Below are 11,304 nucleotides of genomic sequence, written 5' to 3' on the forward strand. Positions count from 1 at the left end.
AACCAAGGAATTGGACAGTTTATACTGAGATTTGAGGATCCATCCACCTTGAGATTCCCCTAAATTTCCAGCTGCTCTGCCAGTCCTGAGACCTTTGCTTTGACATTTCAAGCCATTAAGGCTTTAACTTATCAAGTTTGAGAGTGCACTCAATCAAAAAAAAAAAAAAAAAAACAAAGAACAAAAAAAAACGACACTGAAGTTACAAATCTTACTCAGCATAATTTTTTTCTTTCAAGGATCAACTCTTCACTGATTTGACTGCTTTTTCAATAAGTCCATTAGGGTGTCCCTTTCTACCAGCGCGTGTATGCAGTTAGCCAGGGATTACGGCAGAGTTATAGTCAGATTCTGGGTTTCACCTCTTCTGCTGCTCTCTTGCTTCCAGGATTTTCTCCTGGAATATTTCTGCTGCTCCACCAGTCCTGAACACTGTCTTCAGCCACTTCCAGCAAGAAAGCTTCCATTTTCTTCTGCCAGATCTACAGGGGACTGAGGAATTCCCTCAGGCAAAAACAAAAAACAAAAACAAAAACAATTCTTAACTGTTGTAGTCGAGGTGTTTTCAAGGTAACTCTCCTCTGGTTTCTGTCCCGCTTTTAGTCACTTTTTAAAGGCTTCATTTTTTTGTTTGTATTTTGTCAGATTTTATGATAATACATGTAAAGTTCATCCAACAACTCCACGCCACCATTACCTCTCTCTTTTAAAAATCTTTATAAGAGTTCTAGCTCCTCATACTATGATAAGATTTGCATGTTTTTACAATCAGTTTAGTGGCAATGTGTAAATGGAAGGGAGACAAGAGGGGAAGAACAATTAGAAGGCCTTTACAGACTAAGTTTTACTGTCAGGTTTAATAGCTTTATAAAATGAATTAGGAACATTTTCGTAGTTTGTGTTCTGAAACAATTTACATAGCATAGGACTTAGCTGTTACTTGAAAGTCTGACAGAATTTCCCCATAAAAGTCAAGATCCAAAATAAAGATATTCAGAAGGAATGTTTTTAACTTTTAATTTAGTCCATAACTTTTACTTGGGGGAGGGGAGCTTTGTGGTTTTATTGAGTCCATTTTACTTGTTTTTCTGACAAAACCATCCGTTTCTAGAGTTTTAAAATGTATGTTTAGACCTCTAAGAAAATATTTTCATGTTACGTACATGACGAAGGGCTGTTGGATCAAAATAAATCTTTTGTTATAACAAAGAGATATCCTTCCACTCCCAGTATGTCAAAATAGCATATGTAATTAGAGGTGAAAGAAAATGTTAACTCGAAGCAGAACTGCAAATATGAAAGTTATCAGAATTTTCATGAGATCACAGAGGGCCCCTGAGCCAGCTTGAAGTTGTTCCTTCTTTCACTGAACTTGTACTGGGCACTGGGTCAAGTGCAGAGGGGGCCACCATAAATGAGCCTGTACCCAGTCTTCCAAGTGCTCATAGAGCAGGAGAGGAAGCCTCCCCATCTTCTCCCTGGAGCCGGTATGAGCTGGGGACCAGAGCTATAACTTTCTCTGTTTATTCCTGAAGCTGCCACTCCCTCCTCAGCCTCTGGCCTTAAAAGGACCAGAAGGATACATCTTTCACTAGAAATATAAGCAGAACAAACACTATAGGGGGAGATTAACTCAAACATTTAGAAAGGAGTTGATTAAAAACTTCTTAATTAGATTTATAAAGTGAGAATTTTTACATTATTTTGGAAGGCTGAAGCACAGGTATTTTTTTAAATGTAAGAATGATTCAGACTTAGTCATGAAAAGACAGATTTTATTAATTACCATAAGTCTAGATCAACTGTCTAAGTATACACTAAAACAGGGGTCCCCCATCTCAAGCCAAGGACCAGTACCGGTCAGTGGCCTGTTAGGAAATGGGCCTCGCAGCAGGAGGTGAGTGGCATGCAAGCAAACAAAGCTTCATCTGTATCTGCAGCCACTCCCCAGTGCTAGCATCACCGCCTCAGCTCCACCTCAGATCATCAGGCATTAGATTCTCATAGGAGCATCAGTCCCTGGTGCCCTAAAAGGTTGGAGAGACTTCAAGTTACTGGGTGATTTGGGAGTATGTTGTAGGGGACAGAATCTGCAGTCTCTTACTGTAAATCACAAGTCCTGAGTCCCAGCAGTAAAGCCTAAGTTCTTACATATAATTTCCATATCTAGAAAAAGCAAGTCATTGATAGTTAATTGTTCCAACAATGATCTTACAGCTTTTGGTTTGAGCGTTGGCTGTAATTTGAACTTATCTATAATAGAGTAAGTCTAAGGAAAACAATTGAAATTAGGATTTCCTGATCAAGTCAGCATCTCTAATGTTAAGTTCCAATATCATTCTAGTAATGAAAGCCTTACATAGCCTTTTACACTGTTTTATGACTTTTGTCACCAATGTTTCAAGCTTAAGTATTGAAAATTACAGACACAATCACACGGATTGTAATTTAACGGATATCAAGGACATCTTGAGATGTCCAAGGAAACTCAATTACATAGGTGAAGCCAGCAATGGAAGCTGGATTAAGGGTATACCAGAGAGATTTCCTATGAGTCTAAAGTTACTTCAAAGTACATAGTTTTTTTTATTTTTTATTTTTAAATCATTGGATAAGTAATGCTGGGATAATTGGCTATTTGAGTGAAACATCACTTGTTTTTTCCTGATAATATACTCTAAAATATACTTCAGATAGATCAAGGGGTTATCTGTAAAAAGCCAACTTTTTAAAAAATCAAAATAAAAAGGGTTAATCTAAACCTAAAACAAATGGAAGACATCCAAAAGTAAAAATTGAAAACTCTGATTACATACAAGGCAAAATTTCTGTCAAACATCATAAACAAAGTTAAATTTTCATTATAATGTGATTTAAATTAAAAGACAAATAACAATTGGTGAAGAAAAGCTGTGTTGCCTTGATGTGCTACTGCCCATGTAGAAATTGCAGCTGCCATTAGTAACTTTCCGCAGCGAAGCTCAAGACAGGAAGAAGTAAAATACCCTCTGACTCAGATTAACGGCAATGATCTCTTTATTCAAATAATTCCACAAGCCCTGGTACTGGGAGTTAATAAAGTGTTACCCAGCTCTAAAAGCGCTCAGCCCCCACTTCAAAGAGAATGTTAACTCGTGTTTAATATGACTAATTCCCTACTCAGTCCTTTCCAGGAGAAAGTCCAGGTGGAGATGCCGTCTGTGCGAATCATTATAATGTTCTCCTTCTGTTGGCTCTCGTCAGTGGGAGACTGGTGGGAGTTTGGAAAAATAAGGCAAGATGTATGAGCTTGTTATGAGGCTGTGTGTGCGGAAGAAGGTAGCTTTATGCATGCACTCCCAAGTATAAAAGCTGTTCCTTGTGTCAGCTTTGAAAAGAGTTCCTTCATCTGTTGTCGGAAAGAATTTATGTTGAATTGTTGGGTTTTTTTCCCCCCTCAATGTCTGAATTTATCAATGAAGCCACTTGGGCCTGAAAATTTCTTTCTGGGAAAATTTTTAACTACAAATTCAATTTCTTTAGTAAATAGAGGTCAACTGAAGAATTTGTCCATTTCATTAAATGTATTGGTCTCCTTCGTTTCTGTTACTGGTAATTTTTTTTACTTGTTCAGTTTTGCTAGGGGGTTATCAATTTTAAGACATTTTCCAAAAACATGTTAGTTTTATCAACTTTTCTTTACAGTTTTTCTTTATAGTTTTTCCTTTTCTACCACATTGACTTCTGTTCTTTATTACCTTCTTTCATCTTACCACTAGATTGGCTAAAATTAAAAGGACTAACAATATTAACTGTTGGAGAGGATGTAGGGCAACTGAAACTTTCATATTGCTGGTAGAAATGTAAAATGGCATCATCACTTCAGAAAAATGTGACAGTTTCTTTTAAAGTCAAATATACTTTATAAGATCCAAAACTTTTATTCCTATATATATTCAGCTAAGAGAAATGAAAAATATGTATTAACTAATAAAACTTGACACATCACAAGAATAGAGAGGCTTGAAATCCAGTAGGAATTAAATGGTAACACCACACTAAAAGTCGCAGATGTTCGTTTATACAGATTTTGTTTAGTAATGAAGTAATGTCATGTTTTTATCAATATAATAAGCCCATTTTGTGCTCCCTAGTCAATAGATTTCTGCGTGACCTTATTCTTGTCTCCAGTGGAGGTGGGTGGCATGGCCAATGCAGAGTAGTCTGGGTATTCTAGGACAGCTGGTTGTAAGACCACAGACATTGTTTAAAACAGGCACTTGGAAGTACTCATTTATTACCGAGGACAACAAATGCATCTCCTCTCCTTGGAATCTGATGAGTTCTCTTTCACATTAGTTGCGAAATAAAAATGTACAAAGGTTTGCAGCTTGTAAGGACACTATAGCAAATGTCCAGGGATAGAGTAAAATATCGGTTTCAGAATACAATAGACTGAGTGGCTTTAACAACAAACATTTATTTCTCATGGTTCTGGAGCCTGGAATTCTAAAATCAAGGTGCAAACAGATCTGGTGTCTGATGAGAGCACTCTTCCATGTTCACAGAGGGCTGCTTTTTTTGCTATGTCCTCACATGAAGGCAAGCAGGGAGAGAGAGAGAGATTATCCCTCTCTTGTTTATTGGCACTAATCCCATTCATGAGGGCTTCACCCTCATGACCTAATTGCCTCTGAAAGGCCCCACCTCCAAATACCAAACACCATCACAGTGGGGATTCAGGCTTTATTATATATATATTGGAAGTATCCAAATATTCAGTTCATAGCAGTGTCCTAAAGCATTCAACAGGTGACAATCCATATACATTCTCACTCAGGGAGAAAAAAAAAGAAAAGAACTGATCATTAACTCTTAGCTGTTTTGCTCAAATAAACAGTTTGGTACAATGATGATAGTTCTTACGTAGGAATTAGGACACCTAGGTTCTTGACCTATCGTTAGCTGGGTGCATATTTTAGACCAAGGGCAAGTCACTTAACCTCTCTGAATCTTAGTTCTTTCATCCACAAAATGGAGATGTTAAAATCAAGACCAACATGGAATGACATCTTTTAAAGAGCTGCATAAAATAAAGAGTACTATACAAATGCACGGGATTATACCTTTGTATAACTTGCATCATCCAGGGAGCCTGCCTGGGTAAATTTTCCTTGGAAGGCACAGATGGATTGGGAGGAAGAGCCTGAGTAGTTGCTTCTGTTCTTCAAAAAGAATGTCAGCTTTCTAGACTCCATCTGTTCTTAGCTAGAGGAGAAGAAATTCTGAGCTGAGTGGTGAGATGCCCAGGAAATAGAACTCCGGAAGAATGAATAGGAAGGAAGAAAGCTAAAGGGAAGTTAAAACAACTAGGCATGGGAAAGAGGAAAATATATTCCTAGTCAGCAACAGTTAAGTTTACTACATACACCATGACCTTGGATCAGCATTAATAAAAGAGAAACAAAACCGAAATACGAAGCACCTACTGTATCCCATATCTTTAACCATGACTGTTTCTGTCATCAGATTTCTATTTTGGTCTCTTGTTTTACTGAGAACTCTTAGATTGAGACTTTCTTAGTTTTAAGATTATTCCGACATAAATGTAGTGCCTTAAGTTTTTTCTTATTTGTGGTCATAATCATCTTAGGTTTTTTTGTGTGTATTGTAACCAACTTTTGTCTATTTTAAAAAAAGGCCTCGGCATTATTTTTTTCTCTTACCTAGCATGGTTTTAAGCTGCTTCCCTCAAAAGACTAGCTGGTGTTTGTAAAATATTTTTATAACTTAGTTTAATTCAATTGCACTTTAAATTGGAATGCCCTGTGCTGGTCAAAAGTAATAAGTCTTGGTAATTTATAAAATGAGATTTTGTTCTTACCACCACTACTGTATTATATACAAAGTTGTAATATTTTCATATGTATATAGGTAGCCTTAATAGAATTTATAAAGTCCCTAGGATTTGAGAAATATATACGTTAATTTTTCAGGAATGATAAATTCACTTCACCATTTAAAATATTCTTTCTGATTATAAAAGTAACATTTATTGTAAAAAATATGAGCAGAAAAGATAGAAAAACACTCAATTTCTTTATTTAGAAGCTCTATTATTAATATTTTTCATTTTCTTTTTTCTGTATATCTTATTTTACATATTTGATCTCATACTGTAAACTGTTTTAATCGATCTTTTCCCTGTTAACATTGTTCTAATTATTTTCTCTTATTATTAAAAACACTAAATTCATGTTTAATGGTTATATAAATCCATCACTTGGATATGCCACCATTTTCACAATATTTTCTAAAGTTGGATGCTTAGATTACTTCTGGTATTTAGAAGTTTTGGCTAAGTTGATAGGTGAATATTATCTCTGTGAAAGTTCATATTTCTTTAATTACTAATATTACATGTGAATATTTTTCAGATGTTAGCCATTTTTTTCTTTTTAATGAACTATGTTCTAGCTTCATCCAGATGTTCTTAGTTTTTAGTAATTAATTCATATATTCTTATTAATATTATTAATGATATTAACTATTTGGTAATTCTTATAAATACAGTTTGGCTTAACATTTATTTCTGATTATAAAAAAACTCAATCATTAAATTTTGAAAATACAAATAAGTACATAGAAGAAAATAAAACTTATTAACATGTATAAGTTTAGTTGAATTAATATTAGACATTTTTGTTGGTACTCTGCTTAGTTCAGGTAACGTATAGAATCATAGAAAAAGTTTATTAAATGTTTTACATTTAGAATTGTTACATAGTATTCCATTATATAGATATGCTGTAATTAATTAATGTTCTATATGGACATTTTTTAGGGTTTAATTTTTCACTATTCTAAACACCATGATATTCTTAAGATAAATTATAAGTGAAATTGCTAGACCTACATATATTCACACCTTTAACTTGATACAAATTACTCTTCCAAAAGGCTATATAATTCAGTTCCCATTGGCAGTGTTTAGAATACCTGTTTCCTTGTAGCTAGCTAAAAATCAGTATTTTTATTTTTTAATGAACTTTGAGGTATAGTTTACGTATAATAAATGTACCCATTTTAAGCACACTGATCACTGAGTTTTGACAAACATATACATACACCCATGTAACCAACACCCGTCTAGATGTAACATGTTTTCATCACCCCCAAAATTTTCCTCTGGCACATTTTCATTAATCATCAATCACTCGTATATCATATACATAATATATAAATTACATATCTACTATTTATATTATATATTATAATAGATATTATGCATATGAGTTTTATATAAATAGAATCATACAGTATGTATTCTTTGGGGTCTGGATTCTTTTACTCAGCATGTCTTTGAGACCCATCTTTGTCGCTGCCTGAGTCAGTATGTTTCTTTTTACTGTTGAGTAAAATGCCATTTTGTAGATACACTAAAACTTGTTTATCACCAAGTGATGTTGAAACATTTGGGCTGATCCCTGTCTATGGTTATTGTGAATAAAGCTGCTGTATACATGTACAGCTCTTTATGCCATGATTCTTTAAAAAGAGATACTTCATTTTCTCATCTGGGAGAAAATGTGTGGTATATCACCCACTGTTTCAAGTCAACCAAATTTCCCAAAGGAAAGCCAAATCTTGTTTTGGGATCAAATTAGTAGGATGAGGCAATGGTGCAGAATATAATTTTGAGAGCATCTTGGAGAGCTATCTGGGAAGCACCTGATTACCCTCCTCCTGTAGCAGCTACAAGTATAAGGCTTCTTCTGCTCGCTGCCCTCCCCCTCCATGTCTTCTGGCTTCTGACAAGTCTAAAAACTCTGCCAAGTCAGTCCCTGTCCCTTCCCATGACAGGGAAGGGTCAGAGGAGAAAATAACGACAGGCATCATGCTATTGAATGCCAGATCCCCTAAATAGCTCCAGGAGGCGGTAGCAGGGTCAGGCTACCCCACAGGCCACTTGAGCACCTGCCCAGTGGCCTCTAGGGCATTCTGCGCCCTGTTCTCAGCTACATGAGAGTGGTGTTCTTCTGGTTCAGAAGAATTCTGTGTAGTGATTTGCAGGGCCTACCTTCTGGGAGCGGAATGCAAACTCTGTGAGAGCAAGAATCATGCCTTATAGAAACTTGTATATGTGCAAGGCACCTTGTAGATACTCAAATGTGGTTTTGGGTAAGGTATAGACATGGGCACGGAACTGGACTTATAAACATTCAGTGGTATTTGAAAGTTAAAGTGGAGTCTTTAATAATCAAATACTTCCAATAAAATAATTTTCCCTGGAATTGAAATTAACGATAAGACAATTGCCATCCTATGTTTAGTTATGTTGTGTTTATGTTATTTTATACAACCATCTTTTGAGATAGAAACCAAAAGACAATCATTAAATATTATTTCCTCTCTTCCCAATCCCCCTTCTGTGGCAAACTCTAAAATTCTGAGATTCTAAGTGGTTTCCAGAAATTAAATTTGGAAAACACATACATTTAGGGAGTTAAGTTTTTTTAAAAGGCAATATAATAGCAAATGCCACTCATACAATGGAAATAAGATTTTATAGAGGAAAAATGGTCCACGCACAGCTTTACAGGAAAATATCTCCCATAATAACGGAAGATAGTTTATTAAAGTAAAGGCTAAGGTTTGCCAACTCAGAGTCTTGATTGATCACACCTGATGATGCAGGACCTCTCACTAACATTGGCTCTCTTCTATTGCTCATGGCAGAATGAATTTTTCATGGGGTGTATTTCTCTCCCTCAGATAACTGACATTGGGACCTTCGAAACAATGTGGCAAGTCAAGTTCTATAATTACCACAAGCGAGATCACTGCCAATGGGGAAGCCCCTTCTCTGTCATTGAGTATGAGTGCAAGCCCAACGAGACACGCAGTCTCATGTGGGTGAACAAGGAGTCCTTCCTCTGAAGATGGCTTTTTCTGATGTTGCTGGACAATCCTTCAGAAATTTCCTTTTAGATAACCCAGCACAAGCCTTCACCAAGGCTCACCACACCGTTGATGTTTCCCATCGGGTGCCAATGACCTACTAGCCCCGATTATTTTGAAAGCGTAATTTCCCTCTGATGCAATGTCCCTGACAAAAGATTGTGATATATCATCCCCAAGAAGACCCCATTCCATATTCTGTGTTGGTGTGCCTGCATCCAATTGTTCTCGGTCATCCTGTTGGCCGCTTCTGAGGACCTCGGTGGAATTGGCAGGCATGTCCCATGCTTAACAGTTCTACCAAATAACCGTGGTGTTATGTTTTCAAGTTGAGTGATTCCCCTTTTTTGTTAAACGTTAAATAAAGAAAATAACAATGTGTATGGGTTCTCTCCTAAGTGTAATATGGTAACTTGCAATGTTTTACAGCCCTTAAAGCAGGCTTTGTGAAAATGTAATACAAACTGCTGTGAATGTGATTCAAATGTGCTCCCTCTAGATAGCTCAGCTTTTTCAGGAAAGGATGATGACAAAATAAAAGGAGAAATATTTAAGAAGTGTTTATAGTGTATTAAAACTCTTTCAAGTAACTTAAGATTTTGTGCCATGGCCTAGTGGAATTGGGAAGAAGCATGGTTGTGACCACTGTTAAACAAGGTGACAGGTGTTACAGGGTTATCTCTTTGGCAAGAGACCCTGGCATTATATTGATGGCATCCCTACATTCCCCTTCACTTGAACTTTGTAAAACTGTGTATGGAACTGTAATCAACTTTTGATATTTCTTAATAAAGGTGTTGAAAATCATACCCTGGCTTGCCGTCTTAATTTGGGCAATATCTATTTAGCAGGTGGACCTCTGCTCCAAGCCAGCTCCCCTAAGATCTCCATCTGTGTTGCAGCATGAGGGGGACAGACCTGGAGTAGAATTAGCACACTTACCCAGAGATCAATTCTGACAATTTAACGGGATGCTCCAGCCAGCTCTAACAGGGCTAGCACAGGCTCAGGCACTTGGTGGGCAATCAAGAAATGTTTGTCCCTGTTCTCTTTCCAAAATTCCTCCCTTCATAGTGGCCATTCCCCTATCAGCCAGCTCTGTAGCTGAGCAACTTGAGGCAGTGGTGCTGTAACAGTAAGTGCACATCAGGGTGGATACCTCCTTGCCTATTCCCAGGGTGCCGCAAGGTACCCAGCACAAAGCCAATACTCCACGAAGTTTGAGGATGAATCTCTAAGAAGGAAAGAAACTTCCTCTTGAAAAGCAACATACTACTTTGTGACAATATTGTAATATTCACTTGAGAAGCACAAATCCTATCACATTGGAAAAAAATTAGTTGAGGATTTGTTTTTCGCTGCCTGTAACCCCTTCATGTAAGAATAAGCAAGGTTAATGGAAGTATTGTAAAGAGCCAATTTATTGTAGAATGGAATTTCCACCTGTCACTTACCTGCAATGAGGCTGTACTGCCAGCAGGGCACAGCAATGCCTTGGATATGGGCTAGTTATGAGTGGTGGGGGGAGGGGGTGTTTTAGGAGAGCAAATGCTTCTCAGTTCACTTGCTTTTCAAAAATAATAGTGTCTATTACAACTGCTGCCAAATATAAAAATTGACCCATTTCTGGTTACTGTATTTTAAAAACCAACACTCAATTATTTAAACAGACATTGAGATATTTTTTTAAATGTATTTACTATAGACAGAGACGTAAGTTTTCTTCTAGAATATCCAATAGAAATGCAGTGATTTGAAGGTGGGGAAATATGAGAACTACATATTTTAATCTGAAGACTTTGATTAAGAAATATTTTCATTTGTGAAACAAGAGGTTTCAAACTAGTGACTCATTTATCAGAGCTTCAGCATTTGTTTTGAGAGGTAGAAGCAATATTATGGCATTTGCAATATTTCCATGGCTTTAGAAAAACACGTAGAGGCTTTGATTTTTGAGTTTGGGATGATTCAAGGCAGGGCTGAGAGGAAATATGGCCCAGCACAACTGCACACTCCCAGAGAGGAGGCAGCTGGTGAGCCCTGGACAGAAGCTGGAGCATCTGAGCCCCACAAACATGCTCTTTGAGCCTAAGTGGTTATTTCAATTTTCTATGTCTCAGTTTGCTTGTCTCCAAAACAAGGAGTTAAGCTAGAAGAATTCTAAAGCCTTTTAAGCCTTACAAGTTATAACTCTATTTTATACTCTTTAAAAAAAAAAGTGTGTGTGTGTGTGTGTGTGTGTGTGTGTGTGTGTGTGTGTGTGTGTGTGCTTGGGGCTAAGAGGTAAGGCTGAATCACGGGAGATGGGGAGGAGATGGAGATGAAGTAAACAGGAAATCTTAACAGCTAATCTGCCACGTTAAG

The 11,304-nt window shown here is 36.8% G+C and overlaps 1 protein-coding gene across 1 annotated transcript in view; it reads left to right on the top strand.

Moving 5' to 3' along the window:
• The window catches only part of CNRIP1 (cannabinoid receptor interacting protein 1), a 16,361-nt gene extending 7,247 nt beyond the window's left edge, over positions 1-9,114 (top strand). Inside the window, exons 2-3 of the mRNA XM_011365625.2 lie at positions 3,164-3,281; positions 8,755-9,114. Coding sequence (XP_011363927.1) covers positions 3,164-3,281; positions 8,755-8,919 — 283 coding nt within the window. The 3' untranslated portion in view covers positions 8,920-9,114. The remainder of the gene's footprint in view (positions 1-3,163; positions 3,282-8,754) is intronic.
• Positions 9,115-11,304: the final 2,190 nt, after the last annotated feature.

The sequence above is a fragment of the Pteropus vampyrus genome, unplaced genomic scaffold, assembly GCF_000151845.1.
Source record: "Pteropus vampyrus isolate Shadow unplaced genomic scaffold, Pvam_2.0 Scaffold113, whole genome shotgun sequence".
NCBI classification, from domain to species: Eukaryota; Metazoa; Chordata; class Mammalia; order Chiroptera; family Pteropodidae; genus Pteropus; species Pteropus vampyrus.